General features: G+C 58.9%; 1 protein-coding gene across 4 annotated transcripts; it reads left to right on the top strand.

Moving 5' to 3' along the window:
• The first annotated feature begins 12081 nt into the window (after positions 1–12081).
• Positions 12082–25507, top strand: CREB3L3 (cAMP responsive element binding protein 3 like 3). Of its 4 annotated transcripts, none has more exons than XM_054013889.1 (10): positions 12082–12219; positions 16193–16332; positions 16832–17129; positions 18376–18494; positions 19469–19603; positions 20351–20457; positions 20819–20887; positions 21280–21364; positions 22245–22341; positions 23357–25507. In XM_054013889.1, the coding sequence occupies exons 2-10, from the start codon at positions 16198–16200 to the stop codon at positions 23689–23691; spliced, it is 1380 nt and encodes a 459-aa protein (XP_053869864.1). In that variant the 5' UTR covers positions 12082–12219; positions 16193–16197; the 3' UTR covers positions 23692–25507. The 4 variants fall into 4 exon arrangements, with proteins under 4 accessions (XP_053869864.1, XP_053869863.1, XP_053869866.1 ...); XM_054013888.1 differs by having other exon boundaries at positions 16196–16332; XM_054013891.1 differs by having other exon boundaries at positions 16196–16332; positions 19472–19603.
• The last annotated feature ends 1953 nt before the right edge of the window (positions 25508–27460 follow it).

Raw genomic sequence — 27460 nt, forward strand, 5'->3', positions numbered from 1 at the left:
GGGGGATGGAGGGATGAGGGGATGGGGTAGGGGGTGGAGGGATGAGGGGGGAAGGAGGAGGGATAGGGTGGAGGGATAAGGGGATGGAGTAAGGTGGGAGGGATGATGGGGATGAGGGTCGAGGGATGAGGTGGTGAGGGATGGGGTGGAAGGCTGAGGGGAGGGGGTAGAGGGGTGGAGGATGGAGAGATGAGGGGGGAAGGAGGGATAGGGTGGAGGATGGAGGGATGGGGATATGGAGGGGGATGGGGAGGAGAGGTGGGGGTAGGTTGTGGGGTGAAGGGATGAGATAGGGTGGAGGGATAAGGGGGAAGGAGAGATGGGGTGGGGTAGGGTGGAAGGTGGAGGGATGAGGGGGAAGGAGGGATAGGGTGGGGGTAGGGTGGAGGATGGAGGGATGGTGGTAGGGAGGGGGAGGGGGAGGACAGGTGGGGGTAGGTTGTGGGGTGAAGGGATGAGATAGGGTGGAGGGATAAGGGGAAAGGAGAGATGGGGTGGGGTAGGGTGGAGGATGGAGGGAGGAGGGGAAGGAGAGATGGGGTGGGTGTAGGGTGGGGGATAGAGGGATGAGGGGATGGGGTAGGGGGTGGAGGGATGAGGGGGGAAGGAGGAGGGATAGGGTGGAGGGATAAGGGGATGGAGTAAGGTGGGAGGGATGATGGGGATGAGGGTCGAGGGATGAGGTGGTGAGGGATGGGGTGGAAGGCTGAGGGGAGGGGGTAGAGGGGTGGAGGATGGAGAGATGAGGGGGGAAGGAGGGATAGGGTGGAGGATGGAGGGATGGGGATATGGAGGGGGATGGGGAGGAGAGGTGGGGGTAGGTTGTGGGGTGAAGGGATGAGATAGGGTGGAGGGATAAGGGGGAAGGAGAGATGGGGTGGGGTAGGGTGGAAGGTGGAGGGATGAGGGGGAAGGAGGGATGGGGGTAGGGAGGAGGTGGGGGTAGGGTGTGGGGTGAAGGGATGAGATAGGGTGGAGGGATAAGGGGGAAGGAGAGATGGGGTGGGGTGGAGGGATGAGAGGATGGGGCAGAGGGGTTGGGGTAGGGTGGAGGATGGAGGGATGAGGGGGGAAGGAGGGATGGGGGTAGGGAGGAGGTGGGGGTAGGGTATGGGGTGAAGGAATGAGATAGGGTGGAGGGATAAGAGGATGGAGTAAGGTGGGAGGGATGATGGGGATGAGGGTCGAGGGATGAGGTGGTGAGGGATAGGGTGGAGGATGGAGGGATGAGGGGGGAAGGAGGGATGGGGTGGGTGTAGGGTGGGGGATGGAGGGATGAGGGGATGGGGTAAGGGGTGGAGGGATGAGGGGGGAAGGAGGAGGGATAGGGTGGAGGGATAAGGGGATGGAGTAAGGTGGGAGGGATGATGGGGCTGAGGGTCGAGGGATGAGGTGGTGAGGGATGGGGTGGAAGGATGAGGGGAGGGGGTAGAGGGGTGGAGGATGGAGAGATGAGGGGGGAAGGAGAGATAGGGTGGAGGATGGAGGGATGGGGATAGGGAGGGGGATGGGGAGGAGAGGTGGGGGTAGGTTGTGGGGTGAAGGGATGAGATAGGGTGGAGGGATAAGGGGGAAGGAGAGATGGGGTGGGGTAGGGTGGAAGGTGGAGGGATGAGGGGGAAGGAGGGATGGGGGTAGGGAGGAGGTGGGGGTAGGGTGTGGGGTGAAGGGATGAGATAGGGTGGAGGGATAAGGGGGAAGGAGAGATGGGGTGGGGTGGAGGGATGAGAGGATGGGGCAGAGGGGTTGGGGTAGGGTGGAGGATGGAGGGATGAGGGGGGAAGGAGGGATGGGGGTAGGGAGGAGGTGGGGGTAGGGTATGGGGTGAAGGAATGAGATAGGGTGGAGGGATAAGAGGATGGAGTAAGGTGGGAGGGATGATGGGGATGAGGGTCGAGGGATGAGGTGGTGAGGGATGGGGTGGAGGATGGAGGGATGAGGGGGGGAGGAGGGATAGGGTGGGGGTAGGGTGGAGGATGGAGGGATGGGGGTAGGGAGGGGGTGGGGGAGGAGAGGTGGGGGTAGATTGTGGGGTAAAGGGATGAGATAGGGTGGAGGGATAAGGGGGAAGGAGAGATGGGGTGGGGTGGAGGGATGAGAGGATGGGGCAGAGGGGTTGGGGTAGGGTGGAGGATGGAGGGAGGAGGGGGGAAGGAGGGATGGGGTGGGTGTAGGGTGGGGGATGGAGGGATGAGGGGATGGGGTAGGGGGTGGAGGGATGGGGGGAAGGAGGAGGGATAGGGTGGAGAGATAAGGGGATGGAGTAAGGTGGGAGGGATGATAGGGATGAGGGGATGGGGTAGAGGGGTGGGTGTAGGGTGGGGGATGGAGGGATGGGGGTAGGGAGGGGGATGGGGAGGAGAGGTGGGGTAGGTTGTGGGGTGAAGGGATGAGATAGGGTGGAGGGATAAGGGGAAAGGAGAGATGGGGTGGGGTAGGGTGGAGGATGGAGGGAGGAGGGGAAGGAGAGATGGGGTGGGTGTAGGGTGGGGGATAGAGGGATGAGGGGATGGGGTAGGGGGTGGAGGGATGAGGGGGGAAGGAGGAGGGATAGGGTGGAGGGATAAGAGGATGGAGTAAGGTGGGAGGGATGATGGGGATGAGGGTCGAAGGATGAGGTGGTGAGGGATAGGGTGGAGGATGGAGGGATGAGGGGGGAAGGAGGGATGGGGTGGGTGTAGGGTGGGGGATGGAGGGATGAGGGGATGGGGTAGGGGGTGGAGGGATGAGGGGGGAAGGAGGAGGGATAGGGTGGAGGGATAAGGGGATGGAGTAAGGTGGGAGGGATGATGGGGCTGAGGGTCGAGGGATGAGGTGGTGAGGGATGGGGTGGAAGGATGAGGGGAGGGGGTAGAGGGGTGGAGGATGGAGAGATGAGGGGGGAAGGAGAGATAGGGTGGAGGATGGAGGGATGGGGATAGGGAGGGGGATGGGGAGGAGAGGTGGGGGTAGGTTGTGGGGTGAAGGGATGAGATAGGGTGGAGGGATAAGGGGGAAGGAGAGATGGGGTGGGGTAGGGTGGAAGGTGGAGGGATGAGGGGGAAGGAGGGATGGGGGTAGGGAGGAGGTGGGGGTAGGGTGTGGGGTGAAGGGATGAGATAGGGTGGAGGGATAAGGGGGAAGGAGAGATGGGGTGGGGTGGAGGGATGAGAGGATGGGGCAGAGGGGTTGGGGTAGGGTGGAGGATGGAGGGATGAGGGGGGAAGGAGGGATGGGGGTAGGGAGGAGGTGGGGGTAGGGTATGGGGTGAAGGAATGAGATAGGGTGGAGGGATAAGAGGATGGAGTAAGGTGGGAGGGATGATGGGGATGAGGGTCGAGGGATGAGGTGGTGAGGGATGGGGTGGAGGATGGAGGGATGAGGGGGGGAGGAGGGATAGGGTGGGGGTAGGGTGGAGGATGGAGGGATGGGGGTAGGGAGGGGGTGGGGGAGGAGAGGTGGGGGTAGATTGTGGGGTAAAGGGATGAGATAGGGTGGAGGGATAAGGGGGAAGGAGAGATGGGGTGGGGTGGAGGGATGAGAGGATGGGGCAGAGGGGTTGGGGTAGGGTGGAGGATGGAGGGAGGAGGGGGGAAGGAGGGATGGGGTGGGTGTAGGGTGGGGGATGGAGGGATGAGGGGATGGGGTAGGGGGTGGAGGGATGGGGGGAAGGAGGAGGGATAGGGTGGAGAGATAAGGGGATGGAGTAAGGTGGGAGGGATGATAGGGATGAGGGGATGGGGTAGAGGGGTGGGGGTAGGGTGAAGGATGGAGGGATGGGGTAGGGAGGGGAATGGGGGAGGACAGGTGGAGGTAGGTTGTGGGGTGAAGGGATGAGATAGGGTGGAGGGATAAGGGGGAAGGAGAGATGGGGTGGGGTAGGGTGGAAGGTGGAGGGATGAGGGGGGAAGGAGGGATGGGGGTAGGGAGGAGGTGGGGGTAGGGTGTGGGGTGAAGGGATGAGATAGGGTGGAGGGATAAGGGGATGGAGTAAGGTGGGAGGGATGATGGGGATGAGGGTCGAGGGATGAGGTGGTGAGGGATGGGGTGGAGGATGGAGGGATGAGGGGGGAAGGAGGGATGGGGTGGGTGTAGGGTGGGGGATGGAGGGATGAGGGGATGGGGTAGGGGGTGGAGGGATGAGGGGGGAAGGAGGAGGGATAGGGTGGAGGGATAAGGGGATGGAGTAAGGTGGGAGGGATGATGGGGATGAGGGTCGAGGGATGAGGTGGTGAGGGATGGGGTGGAGGATGGAGGGATGAGGGGGGAAGGAGGGATGGGGTGGGTGTAGGGTGGGGGATGGAGGGATGAGGGGATGGGGTAGGGGGTGGAGGGATGAGGGGGGAAGGAGGAGGGATAGGGTGGAGGGATAAGGGGATGGAGTAAGGTGGGAGGGATGATGGGGATGAGGGTCGAGGGATGAGGTGGTGAGGGATGGGGTGGAGGATGGAGGGATGAGGGGGGAAGGAGGGATGGGGTGGGTGTAGGGTGGGGGATGGAGGGATGAGGGGATGGGGTAGGGGGTGGAGGGATGGAGGGGGAAGGAGGAGGAATAGGGTGGAGAGATAAGGGGATGGAGTAAGGTGGGAGGGATGATGGGGCTGAGGGTCGAGGGATGAGGTGGTGAGGGATGGGGTGGAGGGATGAGGGGAGGGGGTAGAAGGGTGGGGGTAGGGTGGAGGATGGAGGGATGAGGGGGGAAGGAGGGATAGGGTGGGGGTAGGGTGGAGGATGGAGGGATGGTGGTAGGGAGGGGGAGGGGGAGGACAGGTGGGGGTAGGTTGTGGGGTGAAGGGATGAGATAGGGTGGAGGGATAAGGGGAAAGGAGAGATGGGGTGGGGTAGGGTGGAGGATGGAGGGAGGAGGGGAAGGAGAGATGGGGTGGGTGTAGGGTGGGGGATAGAGGGATGAGGGGATGGGGTAGGGGGTGGAGGGATGAGGGGGGAAGGAGGAGGGATAGGGTGGAGGGATAAGGGGATGGAGTAAGGTGGGAGGGATGATGGGGCTGAGGGTCGAGGGATGAGGTGGTGAGGGATGGGGTGGAGGGATGAGGGGAGGGGGTAGAAGGGTGGGGGTAGGGTGGAGGATGGAGGGATGAGGGGGGAAGGAGGGATAGGGTGGGGGTAGGGTGGAGGATGGAGGGATGGTGGTAGGGAGGGGGAGGGGGAGGACAGGTGGGGGTAGGTTGTGGGGTGAAGGGATGAGATAGGGTGGAGGGATAAGGGGAAAGGAGAGATGGGGTGGGGTAGGGTGGAGGATGGAGGGAGGAGGGGAAGGAGAGATGGGGTGGGTGTAGGGTGGGGGATAGAGGGATGAGGGGATGGGGTAGGGGGTGGAGGGATGAGGGGGGAAGGAGGAGGGATAGGGTGGAGGGATAAGGGGATGGAGTAAGGTGGGAGGGATGATGGGGATGAGGGTCGAGGGATGAGGTGGTGAGGGATGGGGTGGAAGGATGAGGGGATGGGGTAGAGGGGTGGGGATAGGTTGGAGGATGGAGGGATGGGGATAGGGAGGGGGGTGGGGGAGGAGTGGTGGGGGTAGGTTGTGAGGTAAAGGGATGAGATAGGGTGGAGGGATAAGGGGGAAGGAGAGATGGGGTGGGGTAGGGTGGAGGATGGAGGGATGAGGGGGAAGGAGGAATCAGAGATGGGTGGGAATGAGGGGGTGAGGGATAGAGGGATGGGATAGGGTGGATGGTGAGGTGGGGTAAGGATGAGGGGAGTGGGGGATGGAGGGATGGGGTTGGGGAGCTGGGGATGAGTGAGTAGGACTGGGTGAACAGAAGGATGGTGGGAGTGGAAGGTCTGGGCTTTTACGGAGTTAATAGCTGGGAATAACAATTTCTGTAACTTTAGTTTTCATCATGCAGATTTCCAGGTGTTCTCATCGATAATAAATCTTAGACTTTTTGGAGAAGTTGGAAGGATGCAGTCAGACCCACCGTTATGTCTGTCTATCATCCATCTGCCTGCCTAGCGACTCAGATGGCTCCCTGCCTCCAGAGCATCTGAGCACTTCCTACGGGTTTTAAAACAGAAAGAACAATAACACTCTCTTCCTTCCTCCCCAGCCCATAGGAGAACTAACTGCATTCGCTTATAATTCATATGGGTGTGTGAGAGAGTGAGGGCAAAGAGATGATACTGCCTTTAGTTCTGACTCTGAGCATCATGTGGACTCAGGGATCGTGCTCCTTGTAGAGCAGTATTCTGCTACTGATCTTGGCTGGTCCCAGATGCTGCAGAAGACGGGAAACTCTCCCGTTCCAGGTGTATGACTTTATCCCAGTCGGGTACCGATACCAGGGTGTTGGCTGAATTAGAAATCTAGGTAATAAATACATGATAAAAGAACTAATCATTATCAATGAATCATAACCAAGAATAGATTCCCTCATGACACACTCTCTAGTGATCCGCTCATGCCTCAAATCACAGTCTTGTGTCACCAAGTTGTTCTTCCTCCCATCTTCCCGGGTCACCCCCCTGGTTGCCACCCAGACCTGGGCTAATCAATTGGAACCCCCCCTGTGGGCTTGGTTGTGAAGCTGATGAGATGGCATTGCTTCATTGATCAAAGGGCAATGTTCAGTTGCATAATTACATGCAGGCAATTAAAATCAAGTGCACTCCTGATCCCGGCAAACCCTGATAACCGAACGTTGGTATCAGCGCCAAGTGGGTGAATTGCCAGCATCAGTTTTTACCAGACAGGTTGTGACCAAAAAAAAACCCAAAACCCCAGCCCAAGCCACTTTCATGTTTCTCCTCTTCCAATTAATGCTATAACATCCCCTCTGTGAGCTTCTGACTCCAACAAAATAGCAGGTGAAATTCAGTGGTGATAAATGCAAAGTGAGGCACATTGGAAAACATAATCCCAACTGTACATACAAAATGATGGGGTCAAAATTTAGTTGTTACCACTCAAGAAAGAGATCTTGGAGTCATTGTGGATAGTTCTCTGAAAACCTGGTCAATGTGCACCAGCAGCCAAAGAAGCTAACAATGTTAGGAACCATTAGGAAAGGGATCGATAAGACAGAACATATCACAGTGCCACTATATAAATCCCTGATACGGACACATCTTGAATACTGCCTGCAGTTCTGGTTGCCCCATCTCAAAAAAGATATATTAGAATTGAAAAAAGTCCAGAAAAGGGCAACGAAAATGATAGGAGTATAGAACAGCTTCTGTATGAGGAGAGATTAAAAGGAGTGGGACTGTTCAGTTTAGAAAAGAGATGATTAAGCGGGGAGGGATATGATAGAGGTCTATAAGATCATGAATGCTGCAGAGAAAGCGAATAAGGAAGTGTTATTTACCCCTTCACATGACACAAGAACCAGGGGTCACCCAATGAAATCACTTGGCAGTAGGCTTAAAACAAACATAAGGAAGTGCTACTTCGCACAACACACAGTTAACCTGGGGAACTCATTGCCAGGAGATGTTGTGAAGGCCAAAAGTATGACTGGGTTCAAAAAAGAATTAGATAAGTTCATGGAGGATAGGTCCATCAATGGCTCTTAGCCAAGATGGTCAGGGATGCAACCCCATGCTCTAGGTGTCCCTAAACCTCTGACTGCCAGAAACTGGGACTGGATGACCGGGGATGAACCACTCAATAAAATCCTCCCTTTTAGTCCCAGAAGTCCCAGGATGTCAGCCCCTTTTGATGAAAAATTTTACTTCAGGCCTTTGGCACAGCCCCTTGGTTTCCCATCTGGTTTGATACAGATGTTTATTTTACCTTTAGGTCTCTTTACTACAAAGCACCTTGGATACTTTTGTAGCTAGAGGGGGCTGCAAAAATTAAAATGTGTTACAACAGAGCCCTGCTCATTTGTTGGGGGAATGACACAAACCTTTGGAAAATCAGGAGCTTGGTGAATTGGGGAAGCGTAATACAGCTGCTTCTGCCTGAGTTCGCTCAGCTTTTCAGCCTGCTGGGTAGTCAGACGGCCTTTCCACTGTGCTCAGGGTGTTGTGCAAACTACCGAAAACCCACTGAAATGCAGCCACCTCTGGGGTGGGACGCAGCTGCTGTATAACAGCACACAGCAATGCTACACAACAGCTCAGGACAGGAAGTGAAGGAGAATACAGTATTCACTTGATGCGGTATGTAGGGAGACAGAATAGAGTTGCCTAGGAGGCTGCATTTAACAGTACAAATCTTGCAAAAAGTGTCATGGGCTCTAATCACAAAGCTCGCAGGCCTTCAGTTTTGCATTTCAGCTGAAAGACCTTTCCACTCCCAGTGACTTACGGCATGAAGTTTAAGGTGTATGGGAGTTGGAGGCTGGCCAGCCATACTTTCGAAATGCCCCAAGCCTTTTTTCTTTCTTCCTTCTCCCAGATTCTCTGCTATGGGCGAGGAAGAAGGGATGCTATCGGAGGGTCTCTAGTGAGCTGTAGAACTGAGCTTTAATCGACACGGACTGCTCTGCATGGGCATCTCCGCGGCACAGGCTATGCACCCGAAGTCCTGGCCCAGCACGTGCCACCTCAGCATCAAACCCAGGATGGAAGGGGGAGGTAGGGTGACCAGATGTCCCGATTTTATAGGGACAGTCCCGATATTTGGGGCTTTTCCTTCCATGGGTGCCTATTACCCCCCACCCTCTGTCCCGATTTTTCACACTTGATATCTGGCCACCCTAGGGGGAGGCAGTCTCTTTGTTGGCTTTTCCACCGTCCTGCTTGGAGGCCAGGAGAGGATGCCCCCAGCAGCCTGGAGTTAGCTGCTCTCTGCTGCCGTTATGCTCCAGGTTCTTCTGATAATTGTCAGTTATTCCCCAAGCTGCCTCCTGCAGAACATGAAGCTGAAACTTGCGACCTTTGCACCAAGTGCCATGGATAACCCGGCAATAAAATCACACACCTGAGGACATTGCCCAATGCAGGCTCCTGCCCCGATGCTATTGGAGCTGACAGCACCTGGGGAACAGGATTAAAAAAATCACAACTTCCTCGGGAGGTGGTGGGGGGTGTGTGTATGAACCTGTATGCACCCACTAAGCAGCATTAGAGCTCTGTCTCTCTTCGGCAGTGGGGGAGCTCTGTGTATCGCCTGGACTGTTGCCCAAGAGAGCAGCTCCACATTCCCTCTTGGGAGCGATCTAACGGGCCCTGAATTTTGATAGATCCTGTTTAGTCTTACGTCTTCCCAGTCGATTTTTACTGGAACCTGCTTCTGAGCAGAGGCAGACTGGAGCATACCTCTGAGATGGGGTCAGTGGGCTTTGCGGGGGAGGCGATCTGCTAAACTCACCCTCCAGATCTGCCAAGCAGGTGCCTAGTGGCCAGTCTCCACTGTGTTCACCTGAGCTTGGCCGCTGGGCTTCAATCCCTAACGGCGCCCCGCTCCCTTAAGGCCCGATTCTGTGCACCGCTCCGCATCTCCCATGAGGTGCTGGGCGTCTGCAACTCCCGGGGACATCAGCAGATGCTGATGGCCCCCCGACGCCTCCTAGGATCAGGCCGTTGATTGCTAATCAGAAGATGTTGTGCAATGAGATAACAGCGCTAGACGCTGACCTTGCATCTCACTCATGGCCTTGCCCCTCGCCCCGGCCCCTTGCACCACGCCGCAGTCACAAGGTTTCTTACTCATCTGGGCTTCGGGATCCCTCTGCCGGGGGGAAAATCCGCCTAGGCCTCCCACTGCTGGAGGGGACGGCTGGGCCTCAGGCAGAGGGGATGCTTGTATATGTCCCACCTTGCTCCCTTCCCAGCATTCCCGGCCCCAGAGGCACAATCAGGATCGATTGCCAAGCCTACCATTCCCCTGTGACAGCCTGGAGCTGGGCTGGCCTGGCAACTGGCTACTACATCTCGGGCCTGGGCTTCCATGGCCCTTCTCTGACTTGCCCCACGTGACTGAGAGCAGGATCCGACCTTCGCTGTCCTAGCGCCAGACGGGAAGCACCGTAGCCACAGCCCAAAGCATCCACTTGCCCAGATTCAGAGGTTTACGTGCATGGTTATTGGAAAAGCCTCTGAAACAGGCATTTTCCGCCCGAAGGGCAAACCGGCCCCATGCAATAACGCAGAGTGAACAGCTCCCACAATCTGCACTGAGAAAATCACCTTCCGGGCCACATCATTCCTCCCATTGCCCACTGCACTAGCTGTCAATGTCCTCCGTCAGTCTAGGAGCTTCTCTGGCCCCCGTGGCTGCAGTAAACAGGCACCTGACAATCGTTCATTCTCCCAGCTCCTCTGGCAAATCTGTATCATTATCTCCACCTTACACAGGAGGAGCTACTCAGAGGGATGCCGTGACTTGTCCACGGTCACCCCGGAAGTCTGTGGTAGCACCAGGATTTGAACCTTGATTCTCCGGAACCCAAGACCATAAACCCGGCCTTCCCCTCAACAGGCTCATTCCAGTCTGCACCTCGGACCTCATCTGCTACCATCTTTGTGCTCTGTTTATCCGCCAGCCTCAACACTCTGTTCATCTCCATAGGATCATAGAAGCAATTCCTTTGAACAGTCAAGTTACAGAGCCCTCCCCAAAAGGGTTATAATAGAAACTGGCAATGTCTTCACCATTACAATGATTCGTAGAGTTTAAGGGCAGAATACACCTTTAGATCATCTGGTCTGACTTCCTGTATGTCACAGGCCGTAGATTTCACTGCTAGCCCTGTCCTGGGCCTGCTAACTAGCGAACGGCTCAAGTACAACTTCCGGAGAAGCAGCCAATCTTGATCCGAAGACATCAAGAAATGGAGAATCCACCCTTCCCTTGGGAGCTTGGTCCATTGGTCAACCACCTTTGCTGTTAAACATTTGTGCCATAATTCTCATTTGAATTTCTCTGGGCAAATTTGTAGCTGTTGGATGACTTTGTTTTATATTAACTGAAGCTGGGCGTTCGGGCCCGCTTCACTCCGATCCAGGCCTCGCTGCCGTCATCCAGGCCTGCGTCACTGCAGTGCGCTCTACATGGCACTACTCTCAACGTCTTCCCAGAGGCCTTACCTGGTGTGGATGGCTGCCTGTCTGGTGAGGTTAGCCGTAGGGCTCTTCGCCTAACAGCCAGCCATGGAACAGACCCATCAAAACTGGACTGGTCTATGAAGTTCAGGACGTGTAGCCTGTCCCCTCTGATTTCCAGTGTGCCCATCACCTTAGTATCTGGGCAACATGATAAGCTCAGTAGTATCTGCTGCACTACTGGGGAGAACAACTCATGTGCTTGAAGAAGCTACAGGGGAGCTGCTCCGGCAGTGCTATAGCCCCATAGGCACCTGGCAGGCCAGAGCCAAGAGGCCTGACTGGGTTGTCACTGATGCTGGTGTAAATCTGGAGTGACTCCATTAAAGTCAATGTCCAGGTAGTCCAAGTGAGAGCCAGGTCAGACCTCAGGATGTTAGTTCCACCCATTCCATCACCTGGTCCCATATGGGAATTCTGCCCACTGAGGGAGGAAGAAGACAGAGCAGGATAATAACGAGGGAGGAAGAAAACAAACCAGGATAATAACCTTCTACTCCTTAGAGGTTTACATCCATCGATCTCAAAGTGCTTAAGAAGGTAAGTACCATTATCCCCATTTCACAGGTGGAGAAACCAAAGCACGGAGGTTAGGTGGCTTGGACCAATGTCACACAGCAAGTCAGGGCCAGAGCTGGGGGTAGGACCTAGGAATCCAGGTGTCCTGCCATGTGCCCTGGCCTCAGAAGGCCGGAAAGGCAGCTCATGTGTTTATGATACGGGATAAGATAAGGGCGCGAGTCCAAGGCAACGTCTTCCAAATGCCCCGGGATTATTTCTGACACCCAGAAAATGTGATTAATGCTGATGCTTTGGTCTAGCAAAAGGGAAATCGTTCCTGAAAGTGGGTGAGAGTTCACAGAGAGATGGGGCGGGCTGGGACTTTGCACCGCCGGGCCCAGTGCCCACCCTGGCTTGGAGAACAACAAAAACATCTCGGTAATAGTTACCCAGCTCCCCTCAGCCATTACCGCTCCCCTCTAGCCGTCAATCAGCATAGAGCCCTTTGCCCCACTGTCCAATCAGAACCGGGGAGGGTTTTGCAATCCTTGAGGCTATTTCTGCTCCGTTGGAGTTTAAACTTTGCCACTGAGTGAAAGAAGCTTTGGGGAGAAGCAGAGAGAGAGAGAAGACTCATCCCAGCCACCAGTGCTTCCCGGGGTTCGCCGGGAACCCCCAGTCCACATCAGCAGAGGCCCTTGGAGTGGGACTTGGCTATAGACAGAGGTGAGTCCATGGGCTAATTCCTCCAGAAATCTGTCCTTTTGGTGTCTTTTCCTAGCAGCCCTGAGTTTGGCTATCAGTGCCACACAAACAACAGGACAAAGGTCGGGACAGGGGGACAGAAAAGTCCACTGGCCAAAGAGTGATTTAATAACAACCGATTGCTGTTAATAGCGTATTAATTAGCAATTTCCCATCCAGACTCAAGCAGCTACCTTAGAAAGTCTGCCTTGGGTTGGGGTGTGGGTTTTTTTTTTCATTATATTTTTCAAACTTGCCATCAACCATTGGTATTTGGCATCTTCAGTATAAGCATTGAGTCCAGATCCAGTCATTGAATATTCGTCTGATGCCTATAAAATGTGATTCATGCTGGTACCTGTTTGTTTCTTAGGGCCAGAATTTTCACAAGAAATGGGTCCTAGATGGTATGATACAAATGAATCATCACCACTCCTCATTTGGGCTGCCAAATAAGTATCCAGATTTTCACAAGAGCTTTGTAGCACAACGGGGCAGCTGGGGGTTAAGATCTGGAGTATCTGTACTGTAGTTAAGTACCTAGACGGGAGCTGAGTTCTTTTGAAAATCTGGCCTCATAGCTACAGAGCGCGGCTGGCTGGGAACTGATTTGTTGGGTACCTGCAAAAGATTTCGATGAAAACAAAACAAGACTTTGTCAAGATTTGCCGCCCGAATTTTTCGCCAAACTGAAACATTTTGGCCAGCCAAACTCCAACCAAAAAACCGTTGGGTTTGTGGCCAAGCAAAATGATTCAGTGTCTGAAGAGGGAAACCTTTTCAGGTTTTTCAACAAAGGCCCCCCAATTTCTTCAAAATTGGCCCTTTCCCGAGGAAAAGCTGTTTGGCACCGAAAAAACGTTTGGAATGAAAAACATCATCGCCGTTACTCCAGAGCCCAAGGGTTGTGTTTGCAGAAATAATTAACGGGCCACAGTTTGCTTTAGCCTGGGGTAGACGGGGAGGAGCTCTGCAGTGCGCCTGATCCTCCTTGGCCTTGTGCTAGCCACTGATTTCCGATTCCTCCCGGTGTACGACACAAGAGAGCCCCTCGGTGCTGGGTTTGCACCAGGGAAACGGGAGCCCAAGATAGGGGCAGATGTAAGAAATCAAACTCAGTTTTGCATCCACTGTGCCCTCCCCCAGGTCAGCCAGCTCCTGCCCCTGGAGGGGGAAGGACCCAAAGTCAAGTAGCTGTTTTCTGCCTCTCTGTGGAGAGCCTAAAAAAGAGAGCGGAGAGGCACTCAGAACTCAGAGGCCCCAGAACCCTGTGGAAGGCCACGCTATGGGGCAGGAGAAAATGGACAGCCATGAAATCACCCCGGCTCTGTAGCTGCGGAGTGAGTCCCAGGCAGGGGTCAGCTCAGAGGTTCCTGGTTGCCAGGAAACAATTAGTTGCTCATTATTTCAGGTGGGCACCAAGTGAGCCCATCACCCAGTCACTTCCCCTCTTAACCTGCCAAAGGCAGCCGCTAACACCTCCCACTCCCAGTCCTCGATCCGCCTCCATCGGCTCTATCCGCCTTAGGGGCCACCAGAAAGGGCTCTGCGGGCCGAGGACTATCCTACGGGCGCAAGCCAGGGCCTGGGATGTAGCAAGGATGCTCCAGGTTTCAGGTCCTCTTGCTTTGCCTCTCTGAGCCCAGCCAAGTTCTCGCCTACGTGAGGCAGGAGGGTGGGATATTTGGCTGCTTTGGACACTTCTCTCCAGCCCAGGGCCCTCTCCCCGCGGCTGGGATGGCCACCTCCTCTACGTTGGCGGTGCGTCCTGACAACCAGCCTTTGGGGGTTGCCAGCACCATTTCCTCGTCTCCAGGGGCTCAGCAAGGTGGGGTTGGCACATGCAGGAGGGAGTCTGGCATCTGCCCATTTCCAGAGACCTGCTGTATGGAGGAGAATTGCTGATCTCCGGGGTCCCAACGGGGTGAAGCCCTCGTGCTTGGAGCAGTTTGGAGGGACCTTTATTAGTCACCAGCTTGGCCCAGGAGACTCCCTCCTGCATGTCAGAGATGGGGGGAGCGGGGAGGCTCAGAGCTATCAAAATGCCAACCCCTGCCCAACAGAGCGGTGCAAAACAATAGAACAGACCCTAGCCACTTAAGACTTATTGGGTGTCCCTGCTCTGCTCCCCACCGCCCCCGGGAACTCCAGCATAGCAACGGGGAGAGAACTCGGCTGTGCAACGACATTTCCTGTCTCTTAAACTAATGGAGAATCTCCCTTAGGTGTGGGCAGTATGGGGGCTATGAAACACAGGCTAGGTGTTTGGATTCCCTCCATTAGAGGGTATTGGTGCACACATATGCACGCAGGCACACAAAGACAAAGACACCACCCCACACACTTCTTTGTGTCTACACAACAGCCAAGATTTTCAGCAGTGACTAGCAACTTTGGGTGCCCAACCTGAGACACTTTAAAGGGCCCGACAGTCGGAGGGGCAGGTGAAAAGCAGCGCCCTTTATGGTGACTTAAGTCAGCCCCCCAGAATCACTCATCCCCTTGGTAAATAGTGGCCTGTCTTTCCCTAAGCGCGGGCCTCAAGGGAGCCGCCCAGGGCCAGCCCCTGCCTACGCTACGCTGGGGAAACGCTGCAATGTTGTTCCCTCCCAGCTGGAGGCGCTGCTGGAGACAGCCAGGGCAGACGCAGAGAGTCAGACGGGGAGAAAAGTTGGAGGTTCAGAGTCCAGCAGTAAATGTGGCTCCAGTCAGGCTGAGCAGGAGCGGGGGCGGGGGCGGGGGGGAGATTCTAGGAAGAGGCAATAAACCCAGCTGTGAGGCCTGGTTAGGCTCCATGGCCAATGCTGAGGGAAGGGGAACGAACCTGAATGTTCCCCACTCCCCTTGGACTCCGTCCCCACTCCCAGGCCTGGGGGCAGAGCCGGCGGGGAAGGGGATCCCCATCCCAAGGCTGGGGGGGACACGGCACATGCCAGGCAACGAGCTGAAGAAACAGAGAGAAGAGGAGCTGGTGGGGAGATGATTCCCCAGGGGAGACAGGTGTCACGGAGTCCCTGGGCGATGCTCTGGAACTGCTCCCCACAAAGCCAGTCAGGACTTTGGGGAGCCTCCTCTCCCATGGAGCAGACTGTCTTCAGGGCAAGAAGTTCCCACGGCTTCACCTTCCTGGGACTGACCTTGGAGCATTCAGCATATGCCCGTCCGTGCGCTTCCCACAGCGAGTCCGCCCAGGCCGGGTCCTGGGGAAGCCAGAGGGTCCTGCACCCCCACTTCGCCGTCAGACGTGACTCTCAGCCAGCCAGTAAAACAGAGGTTTATTAGATGACAGGAACACGGTCTAAAACAGAGCTTGTTGGTCCAGCGAACGGGACCCCTCGGCCGGGTCCATTATGGGGCCCAGCAAGCCAGACACCCACGTCTGCACTCACTCCCCGTCCCCAGCCAGCTCCAAACTGAAACCCCCTCCAGCCCCTCCTCCTCTGGGCTTTGTCCCTTTCCCGGGCCAGGAGGTCACCTGTTCTCTTTGTTCACCTTCAGCCATCCCCTTGCAGGGGGGAAGGGCCCCGGCCATTTATTGCCAGGAGACAGAGTGTCGGTGATTTATGCACACTGGCCCTTTGCTCTGCACAATCTCACCCCCTAGAGACTTAAGAAATGCATAGGGGAAACTGAGGCACCCACACACTATTCAGAGGAAACATTAAGAACAGTCCCACTTCGTCACAGCAGGGCAGGAAGATTCGCTCTCCCATCCCAGTTCTCACTATATCCCTGAGCCCCCCCCCCACCTCTGCACGCCAAGCTCCCCACTGACCCCCCCAGCTCTGCACCCTGGGCTCCCCACTGAGCCCCCCTCCCAGCTCTGCACCCTAGGCTCCCCGCTGAGCCCCCCCAGATCTCTGCACCCCAAGCTCTCCGCTGAGACCATCCCCAGCTCTGCACCCAGGGGTGGCCAGGGAGCTGGCCTGGCCTTACGGTACTGTCTCTTCCCCAGCAGACATGGCCTCCAGCTGCCAAATGGGCAGCATTGACAGCCTGGAGCTGCTGGACCTGCTCTTTGACCGACAGGACGGGATCCTCCGGAACGTGGAGTTCGGGGGCCACACGGCCGGCTGGCCCGGGCCAGAGCAGAGTGTGAGTTCCCCTCCCCCAGAGCCGGGGCCAGCCGGGGAGGCAGGGGCACACGAGGGAAACACCAGCCTGGTCTCCCAACCAGGCCTTCCCTAGGGACCCCTCTGCCTGGGAGGCCAACAAGTCACTGACTGATCCGCCCAGTGCAGAGCACTAGTGCTGGGGGTGGGGAGGGGGAGGCTGACCCCACCCCCTCCCCTGGGTGCACTGGGATCCCCACTCCATGCACTAGTGCCAAGAGCTCCTCCTCACCCCTGGGTGCACTGGGATCCCCACTCCATGCACTAGTGCCAGGAGCCCCTCCCCACCCCTGGGTGCACTGGGATCCCCGCCCCATGCACTAGTGCTGGGAACCCCAGTCCCAGCCCCACCCCCGCCCCCGGCTGCCTCACGCTCTGGCAGGGCGTGTCCATGGGCAGGCCGATGCCCGGCTCCATCCATGCCCTACTTCCCCCTCCCGTGGGTGACTCGTCTCCTGGTCCCATTTCCGTCTCTTCTCCAGCAGCTGCCCGGTGCCCAGGAGAACGAGGATTTCCTCAGCTCCATCCTGGGCTCGGGGGACTCCAGCTCCGACTCCCCGATCTGGTCCCCTGCAGCCAGTGACAGCGGCATCTCTGAGGACCCGAACTCGGACCAGCTCGACAGCCCCCAGCACTACGCGCCCATAGGCAGCCCAGGGGGCTACTCGGATGGGGGACCCGGTGAGCCGGCGTACCCCTACCAGGAGTCCTCCCAGGCCCAGCCCGCTCCCAGCCTGCCTGGGGCTGATCTGCGGGAGGCCGAAGTCTCCATAGACCTCGGTGAGTTCAGGTGTGGAGCTGGAGTGGGGGGAAAGGGGAGCCTCATTGGGGAGCCCGGGATGAAGGGAGCTGGGGGGCTCAGCGGGGAGCCTGGGGTGCAGAGCTGGGGGGGTCAGCAGGGAACCCGGGTGATGGAAACTGGGGGGTCAGTGGGAAGCCCAGGGTGAAGAGAGCTGTGGGGGTCAGTGGGGAGCCCGGGGTGCAGTGCTGGGGGGGTCAGCGGGGAGCCTGGGGTGCAGAGCTGGGGGGGTCAGCAGGGAACCCGGGTGATGGGAGCTGGGGGGTCAGTGGGAAGCCCGGGGTGAAGAGAGCTGTGGGGGTCAGTGGGGAGCCCGGGGTGCAGTGCTGGGGGGGTCAGCGGGGAGCCTGGGGTGCAGAGCTGGGGGGGTCAGCAGGGAACCCGGGTGATGGGAGCTGGGGGGTCAGTGGGAAGCCCGGGGTGAAGAGAGCTGTGGGGGTCAGTGGGGAGCCCGGGATGCAGCGTTGGGGGGGCTCAGTGCGGAGCCCGGGGTGCAGAACTGGGGGGGGAGCGAAGGGGGGGCAGACGGGTGCGCACGCAGCCTGTGCGCGGGGGCTGAGCGGTCCTTCCCGAGCACACCAGCCCGTCCGGCGTGGAACTGCAGCGCGAGTGGATCTTGCCGGTAACACCCCGAGTCACCAGCAGATGGCGGTAAATCCCGCTGGTTGCAGCCAGCCCTGGCACAGCGAGGAACCTGCAGCCAGAGCAGGTTGGGGGCAGGGCCGCCCGGGGCGGGGGGGGGGGGGGCAAGTGGGGCAATGTGCCCCGGGCCCCGCAGGGGCCCCCACGAGAATACAGCATTCTGTGTGCTGCAACATTTTTTTATGGAAGGGGCCCCCGAAATTGCTTTGCCCCAGGCCCCCTGAATCCTCTGGGCGGCCCTGGTTGGGGGAGCTGGGGGTGGGGGTCTGGCAGCTGGAGCCCCAAGTCCCAGGCTCAGCTCCACACTCAGGGCCTGATGCTCCGTCAGCCTCCACCCCGTGTTGTCTGGTGACTCGCTCCCACAGGGCGCGGGAGGAGCCCGGCTCGGGGGCGGCGATGAGCCCGGGTGCCAAGCAGGTGGCGTCAGGCCCGCAGGACTCCAGCGAGGGGATCCTGCAGGGGACTCAGGGGGTGGAGTGGATTGGGGCCCGGACACCAGGTCTAACGCCCCGAGCAAGAAGCCGGTCAGCTGGCCTAGGGCATTGATCACACTGACCCCCCGTCTCCCCTTGTCCTTCATCCCAGACATGTGGAATCCTGGTTTTTTCTCGGAGAAGAGTGGTGACTTGCCTGCTCCCACTCAGATCGCCGCTTCCTGCACCCTGACGGTGAAGGACCTGCTGCTGTCCAGCAACTGTGAGATGGTGAGGGCCTTGCATTCCACCTGCCCATCCCCAGGAACTCTCCATCCATCCACCTGTCCACCTATCCCAACCCACTATCTATCCCCCATCCATCCACCTATCCCCCCATCCTTCCGTCCATCCATCCACTCGTCTACCCATCCCCACCCACTATCCATCCACCTGTCCCCCTGCCACCCCATCCCTCCATCTATCCATTCCCATCCACTCTCCATCCATCCATCTGTCCACCTGTCCCCATCCACTGTCCATCCATCCATCCTCCCCAATCTCACTGTATCCATCCGTCCACATCTCTATATCCTCCATCCATCCACCTGTCCCCCTGTCCATCCATCCATCCATCCATCCATCCATTCCCATCCACTCTCCATCCATCCTTCCCCATTTGCTCTGTAATTACTGGATTGCAGAAGGTCAGGTCCAAAGAGTCTGATTCTCTCTTGCCCTGCACCTTGCGCAGTCATTTGCACCCGTGCAAAGGGATGTAAAATGTCCCCAGAGCAGAGCGGGGCATTTTACAGCCCCTGTGCCCCGTTGTACACAACAGCATGAGCTGCAGGGCAGTGGCAAACTGGGCCAAGCGCGTGTTAATTAGGGTTTGAAAGTTCGGCATAGATAACCCTGGTCGGGGCTGGGCAGATGACAAGCAGGGACTGCGAAAAGCGTCCTCCACTAGGGGGCAGTGCCTGAGGACCTGAGTCCATTCCCGTCATATCTCTGCTATTCCAGGCCTGCCCCCCACCCCCAATAGCGCCCCTCAATGCTGACCTTGCAGCCTTGGACTTTTCTGACCCTCCCAAAATCTCTGGTTCCCTTTGAGGTCTGCAGAGGGGTCAGGTGGGCTTGCCCTGCCCAGCTGGGATGGTCCCCCCAGCTGGGAGGATGGCCATGTGGCCGGGCTCTTGGAGCAGAACTGGGGGGGCAGGGGGCAAGGCGCTTCCAGGGATAACACATTGGTGCCATTGACACAGCAGCAGCAGCTGATGACCCCAGTGCTGTTGAGACAAAGTCATGGGCACTGCCAGGAGCTGGTGCTGACAGAGGACGAGAAGAAGCTGCTGGCCAAGGAGGGGGTCACGCTGCCCACCCAGCTGCCCCTCACCAAGGTAAGGAGAGGCCAAGGGACGGGATCCCCCCGGGTCACCTTTACAGCTGAGTCTTATCCTTCCAGTGCATGGAGAGCCAGCGGGGTAGGCGTGGAGGGGGTTGGGGGCATGGAGGGCCCATGGGAGGGGGGTCCCTGCTGGGCTCATTGTGGACTCAGCCGTAGGTTCTGGTCTGCTGTTGGCTTCTGGAGCAGATCTAGGCCACGGCGGTGCCACCGACTCCAGGGGTGTGGTGGTACTCGCTCACCCCAGGGTTGAATTGGACCCCAGCGGAGGAGCCTGGGTGGGAGTGAGGGACAGTGAATGGGCCACGGGGGTGGCTTGTAGGACAGGTCTTAGTGGATGCCCAGGCCCTGGGGGAAGCGGGTTGTTCACACAGGAGAGATCAGCCCTTGGGGGCTAGGGGAGGGAGAGCGGCGGGGCTGGCTTGTTCGCCATCCCCAGAACCTATGCTCCCCGCTGGGCCATCTCAGCCGAGGGAGTTTGGTTAGCGTCAGAATTCCTGGGTCCTATCCACTGGGGGGCCTTGAGCAGGTCCCCTCCCCTCTTGGTGCCTCAGTTTCCCATCTTGGGGGGGGGGGCAGGTAACTGCTCCCTGCAGAGCATTCCAGCCCCCCCAGTGAGAGGCGCACAGTAGTATCGATTCTCCGGGGTCACAGGGTGATGGGCTGTGGGGCTGGGAAGGACCCCAGTCAGGGAATCCCCGCCCCAGCGCCATGGTCCGGGCTCTGCCCTTCTCTCCGGCAGTACGAGGAGCGAGTGCTGAAGAAGATCCGCCGGAAGATCCGGAATAAGCAGTCGGCTCAGGAAAGCCGGAAGAAGAAGAAGGAATATATCGACGGGCTGGAGAGCCGGTGAGACCCCGACCGCTCTCGCCGCACATCCGAGCAGGATCTGCCTGCCTCAGGCTGGAGCCGGCTGGCTCTGGGCCCCACTCCCCGGTGCCCTGCCCCTCGTGCAGTCATTTACTGCTGGCCCACAGGGGCACAATGCCCCTGGGCTGGGCTGTTGGCGGTGCAGACTCGGGTCCTCTCTCTAGATGGGAACCTGCCTCATGCCCCTACCTAGTTCCCACCCAGCGCTGCCCCACGGAGCCGTCTCTGCCCCCACCCCAGTTCCTATCTCAGCCCTGCTTCCCCATGTGCCATCTCTGCCCCCCGCCTTTCCCATCTCAGCCCCCCACCGGCTCACGCCTCCTCCCGCTTCTCCCCCCAGGATGTCGGCCTGCACGGCGCAGAACCAGGAACTGCAGAGAAAAGTGCTGCACCTGGAGAAGCAGAACTCGTGAGTCCCAGCTCCCTGCTGCCGGGGGGATGGGGGCACTGGCTGTCTCCCCCTTAACCTGAATAACCGGGTGATCCGGCTGCAAAGAGAGCCCAGGGGATGCCTCCCCCAGCCCCCTGGAAGTGAAAGTTACCCAGAGCCCCCCTGGAGATGGCCCTGCTAGCTCCCACCGCGGCCATCGGGGCAGGCTGGCTCCCTGCACTTGGCCCCGGGGCTGCAAACAGAGATGGGCCCAAGTCGCCCACTTCAGCCCTGCCGCCCCCTGGTGCCTGGCAGGGGGCTTTGATCTAGTTCTAACTTGCCCCGAGGGATGGGTCTGCCCCTGGGGCCCCACGGGGGGCAGTGCTCCCCCCTTCAGCGCCTGCCTCTGACCGGGTCTTTTCCACATCCAGGTCCCTCTTGGAGCAACTGAGGAAACTCCAGACCCTTGTGGTGCAGTCGACTAACAAAGCCGCCCAGACAGGGACCTGCATCGCGGTGCGTGGAGATCTCTCGCCATTTGCCCCCTTCTCTGCTGATGCCCCCAAGGGGGGCTGGGCCTTGCTTTAGGGGAGCGGGCGGCTCTGCTGGGCAAGACGTCCTGGACCCCCTCCATCTCCTTTCCCCCCACTGCCTCCATGTAGCCACGAGACCCCTATTCCTGTGGAGGGGTACGGCCCAGCAGCAGCTGGGGGCTGCACCAGCACCCCTGGCTCTGCCATTTCCTCTGTGTTGGGGGTGGGCTCTGTCATGGTCTGGCTCCGCGGAGCTTTGCCCCCCCCCACACACACATACTGCTGCTGACCACAGGATGGCGCTCTGATACCACGGGAACGGGCACAGGCAAGGAAGGGTAGATGGACAGGCAGGCAGACAAACATCACAGAGTGTATGGGGCCCGATAGAGAGTCAGAGAGAAGTGGGATGAATGGGGATGGAAAGAGAGCGAGACAGACAGAGAGGTATGAACGGGGCTGGATGGACAGATAGACATTGGGGGTATGGATGGATAGACAGATAGACACTGGAGTATGAATGGGAATGGATGGACGGACAGACAGAGGGGTATGGATGGAGATGGACGGACGGACAGACAGAGGGGTATGAATGGGGATGGATGGACAGACAGGGGGGTATGGATGGAGATGGATGGATGGATGGATGGATGGATAGACAGACATTGTGGTATGAATGGCGATGGAAGACAGACAGACACAGACTCATGACCTGCTCCCAGTGTCCCTAGGGAAGTTGAAGTAGGTCCTCTGGCTGGTACCCAAGTTCCCCTCCTCTTGCCCCCCCAACCCACAGACGGGGGGGGCAGGAGACCATGACTATCAGAGGGACCAGCTGACGTCTCTCTCCCTCCGACTCGCAGGTGCTGCTGCTCTCCTTCGCCCTGATCGTCTTCCCCTCCATCAGCCCCTTTGCCCCCAATAAAGCGGAGCCGGAAGGTGACTTTGGGCCGGTGAGAGGTACGTGCTGGTAATGTGCAGAATGCAGTGGGAGTTCAGGGGTCCACAACATGCCGGCAGCTCCCTGGGAGCTGAGGGGTCCTGCACAGACCTACTGGCAATGGACGGTGTTGTGGTTAAGGTCTGGGAGACAGGACAGCTGCCTTTCAAGCCCAGCTCTGCCATGACTCGCTGGGTGACCAAGGCACTGTCCCCAGGTCCGTGCCTCAGTTTCCCAGTATGTACCACCAGGAGGATACTGATGTGAGATGACATCGGTGGTGGGGTAAGCAGGGCTGAAGCTAAGCCCTTGTCCACAGGCAGTACACCTGCCCCCGCCATTCAGATGCTAGGCTGGGAAGCTGCCGTCTTCCCAATCAAAGTAAAACCCAAGGGCTTTACATTAAAATTTGGTTTAATAAAAATTCCCCTGGCACTTTTTTTTGCAGTCTGAATGCCAACCTGAGTAGCCCTGCCTTCCTAAATGCCCCATGGAGCTTTCACTAGACATTGGTTCTTTTTAATTCCTGGGGCCGCAGAGCACTGCAGGGTTGCTGTGAGCTGTTAAGCAGTCGCCGCGTTCCACCCCAGAAGTGGCTGCATTTCAGCACTGGGGGAAACACAATCCCGAGGCAGCACTGCCGTATACTGTTATGCAGATGTCCGGTTCTACCCCAGAGGTGGCTGTATTTCAGCGCCGGGAGAACGCGATCCCGGGGCAGCATTGCCGTATGCTATTACGCTGTCCGGTTCCACCCCAGAAGTGGCTGCATTTCAGCACTGGAGGGAACACGATCCCGAGGCAGCATTGCCGTATACTGTTATGCAGCTGTCTGGTTCCACCCCAGAGGTGGCTGCATGGTAGTACTGGGTGGAGCAATTTCCGTGCCCTGTAAAGAACCATGGGTGCAGAATGATTCTCACAACTTGTGGGGGAAGGGCGGGGGGGAGGGGCACTGCTGAATGGTGCTGGCCGGCTGGCGCTGGGAGACGCCCCACTGATTGGGTTTGTGCCCCCTCCGCCCCCCCATGGCAGTATTCTCCAGGTCTCTCCATAATGCTGCCTCCTCCCGGGTGGTCTATGCCCTGATGAAGGACGGCGCCGAGAGCCCCCAGGAGCCGGAGAATCCCGTGTGGACGGAGTACGCCGGCGAGGCCCAGGGCGAGCCCCGGGGAGTCCTCCGCAAATTCCTCAGCAGCCAGGCGCTCGGCAAGCCCCGGGCAGAGGCTCCACAGGCCAACGGGACCGGGGCCCTGCCGCAGGACGGACACTCGGACTTGGAGGGGCTGAGTCACGACGGCCCCATGGCGGCTTCGCTGGCCTGGACAGAGCCCAGCCAGGTGCGGCTGGAGCCGGCCGAGGAGCTGTGAACGCCCCCGGCTGCCTCCCCCGTGCCCGGCCAGCGACGGCGTGAGCGGGAGGGCCGGGAGCCGCTGGCCAGGACCCCGGCCGGGGAGGGGGCACTGATGGGAGTGCTGCCCTCGGGGTGGGGTGTGGCGTGTGGTGAGAGTGAGAGAGAAAGGGGGTCAAAAGAGGGGGGGCAGCTGGCTCCTTGGAGGCTCCAGCAATCGCCGGGGAGGGGAGCCTGGCCCCTGGGCAGCTGCCATTTCACCCAGCCCAGACCTGCAGGGGAACAAGACTCTCCGGCCCCCATCCAGCCTTCCACCCCCCCCTGGGCTGGGGAACGGTCGCCGCCAGGTCCCCTGGAGATTCCATGGGCTGGGAGGTTTCCCTGCGAATTGTCTGACATTTCCCCGTCCTCTACTGCCCCTTCCCCCCTTTCGGTGACGCCCGTTGGGGATTGCAGACGTTTATCCCAGCGCTGCCCGTCCGTCCGTCCCAGCCCCACATTTGTGTCTCTTCTCTGTGCTCCCTCGGCTTGGGGAGGGGAGGTGGGGACCTGCACAGAGCGGCCCAGGAAAGGGACGGGTCGGTCCCCTCCCGGCCCCATGGCACGTGGCCTCTGGGTGCATAGCCCCCAAATCCCCTCAAAGGCCCGGGGAGGTGGGCAGAAACCGGGCCGCCCTGCAGCTCCACTTTGCAGGCTTCTGGGCAGCCTGGAGCGGCTGGGGGGTGGAGGGGATCCAGAGGCAGTGGGGAAGGGGACCGGGCAGTTTCCAAATGGGAGCCGATCCTGTCGGAGAGAGGCGCAAGGGGGAGCGGGGCCCTTTGTGAAAACGGCGGGGAACGGGCTGGAAAACCACGGGTTGCTCTCCCCAGTGTGTGGGGAGCTGGTTAATACTCAAGGAAGGCCCCGGGGACATTGGCTAGGGGCTGGAGTGCAAGCGAGTTGGGGCTCGGGCTCTGCCTGCGCCTAGCACTGCCTCTCCTGGGGGGCACGGAGGGGATGGGGTGGGGAGTTGAAATGGCCAGGCACAGCCCGGGGGGCACAACCCCTTAGGAGCCAAGAGCTTGCTCCTGAGTTCAGCAAAGCAGCGCTGACCGCACCTGGCAGCTGTGATGCACCAGGCCCCGTGCTGGGATCCGGCTTAGCCGCCAGGCAGAGGGAAAGCGTCAGGAGCTGCGTGTGTGTGTGTGTGTGAGAGAGAGAGAGAGACACTGCCGTTGGTCATGTGCACAGGGCGTCCGGCCGCGCAGTTCGATGGGACGCCAGGGCTAAGATGCTGGAACTGAACCACCTAAGCAAGGCAGTGTGAGCCCCGCCTGGGTGCCTCCCCCACTTCCCTCGGGGAGCCTAGTCCCCAGGCTAATATCCTGCGGGGGAGGCATAGGGAGAACCCCTGAGGTGGTGGCGACTGACCCCGCCTAGGGTCTCAGAGCCCTTCCCCAGAGGGAGGCCTGCGAAATCCAAGGCCGCCCAGAGGGGGGAGGGGGGTAAATGGGGCAATTTGCCCCAGGCCCCGCCGGGGCCCCCATGAGAATATAGTATTCTCTAGTATTGCAACCTTTTTTTATGGAAGGGGACCCCCGAAATTGCTTTGCCCCAGGCCCCCTAAATCCTCTGGGCGGCCCTGGCGAAATCCAGCTGGTGCCAGGGCAGTCTGTGTCCCTGGCTAGAGTGGGGCAGACGCTGCGATTCTCTCCAGGGGGCCCCCGCATGGCCAGGGGGGCCCAGCAGGGGATGCTGGGATATTTGGTGTTTCTCTGTGTTTGGGGGTAGGGGGTGTGGATTGTTTTTTTTTTAAGCCTGAGTTTTCGTCTCCTAATAAACTATTTTAGAAGAAAGGGCTGTGGAGTTTGGCGGGGGTGGAACCAGGAAGGTATACGGGGTTGGCCAACACTGGGACGGCCAAAGGCCAGCACCCGACCGCCCGCGGCTTTCCACCCCCCACCCCCAAGGACGCTTCCCCTGCACTCTCCCTCTGACCGGATTGTCAGACGCGCCGAGCACCCAAGTCAATGGGAGCTGCACAGGCTCCGAAAAATCTGCCCCATGGGGGACGAGCAGGGCACCGTGGGGAGGGGGCTCCCTCCTCCTGCAGATTCCCCTGGCCCGGCTTCCTGCTCCACCAGTGCCCGCCCGGCTTTACACTGTCCTCCTTGGCACTCACTCATGGATAGGGGGGCAGCAGAAGCGAGCTAGCACAGAATTGGGGGGGCGAGCAGCTGGGGGAGGGATGCCCGGGCAGGGCCGGATAAACGTGTCCAGGACCATACGGTTGTAGCTGGCTGAACAACAGAGCAGGGGCCTGGTAGCACTTCCTGGGCGGTGGGGGCTGAGGGCACATGGGTCCTTGGGAGTGGCAGACCTGTGGGACTGAAGGAGGAGGGGGCAGGTACTGAGGTGGGGGCCTGGCGCAGTGAGAATAAGGAGGCGCCGGCCTTTCCTTGCTGGAGACCTGGCTGCAAATCCCAGCGGAGGGTCACGGGCCAGGCAGGTGCGTGCGTCACAAATGCAACCACGGCTCAGTAGCGAGTCGGGGGCGGGGCAGAAGGGGGCCCCCAGCAGGCACGTCCCCTTCGTTCCTAGAGGGCAGCAGTCCAAGTCACCCCCATTGCTGGATGACTCCCCTCTGCCCACCAGGACAGGGCAGGGCAGGGCCCGGAGATAACCAGAAGATTCAGTCTCCAGGGCTCTTAGGTTTGGTTTTATTTGGTGTGTCTATGCTGCAATCAGCCACCTGCAGCTGGCCCATCCAGCTGACTTGGGCATGCAGGGCTCGGGCGATGCTTGGGCTGCGGCCGGAGCTCTGGGACCCTCCCACCTCTGTTGTTAATGGCCGTGTCAACCCACCCTTAGAGACTACACCACAAGGACTCTTGGGTCCAGTAGGACCCTACCCGGGGCCAGCTGATTATCCCATAACGGCCCGGCATCCTGGAAAGCCCAAGTCATGTTGTATTTATTTCCCGCACGGTGCACCTGGTCTGGGGCAGGCCCAAAACACAGTCCCACGTCACGCCGCACACCCCTGCTCCAGCATCTTCTGCCACATCCAGACTCCACCTTGGTCTCCACCTGCCCTTTCAGCAGCACGGCCGCCCCAGCCTTCCCCGTAGGAGACCTTCCAAGCATCTCCCTGACTTCCAAGGTTGGCAGAGTAGCACCACTGCTGGTCTAAGGCCCTCAGCCCTCTCCCGACCCTGGCTTTCCAGCTCTGGACGAGCAGCAGACTTACCCCTGTGCTGCTTTGCTGTCCTCAGCCTCCCCCAGAGCCCTCCTGCCCTTCCTTGTAAAGGCCCCTCCCCATTCACACCTGTCTTCCGCTCACGATTAGCCCCAGCTGCCACCTTGCTCTTTAATCAGGTCCTCCTGGGGGGCACGTGTGCTGGCAGAGAGGTGCTGGCCCCTCTGCACTTAAAGGGGCCAGTCACCCAGGGGCTGCAGGAGGGCAAACGTGGTGCCCAGGTATCTGTATTGCCACTTGTCCAGCTGTGAAGGATGGGGAGGGATAGCTCAGTGGTTTGAGCATTGGCCTGCTAAACCCAGGGTTGTGAGCTTAATCCTTGAGGGGGCCACTTGGGGATCTGGGGCAAAATCAGTACTTGGTCCTGCTAGTGAAGGCAGGGGGCTGGACTTGATGACCTTTCAGGCTCCCTTCCAGCTCTAGGAGATGGGATATCTCCATATATTAATATTAAAGGAGCAGGGTGGGCGTCCCAGCCCCATTCTACATTGGATCATGACCAAGGGATTCCTCCGCTCTCCTCTGGAGAAGCAGGTGGGGCAGCCCAGAG

This window comes from Malaclemys terrapin, chromosome 24 (assembly GCF_027887155.1).
Source record: "Malaclemys terrapin pileata isolate rMalTer1 chromosome 24, rMalTer1.hap1, whole genome shotgun sequence".
Lineage (NCBI taxonomy): Eukaryota > Metazoa > Chordata > Testudines > Emydidae > Malaclemys > Malaclemys terrapin.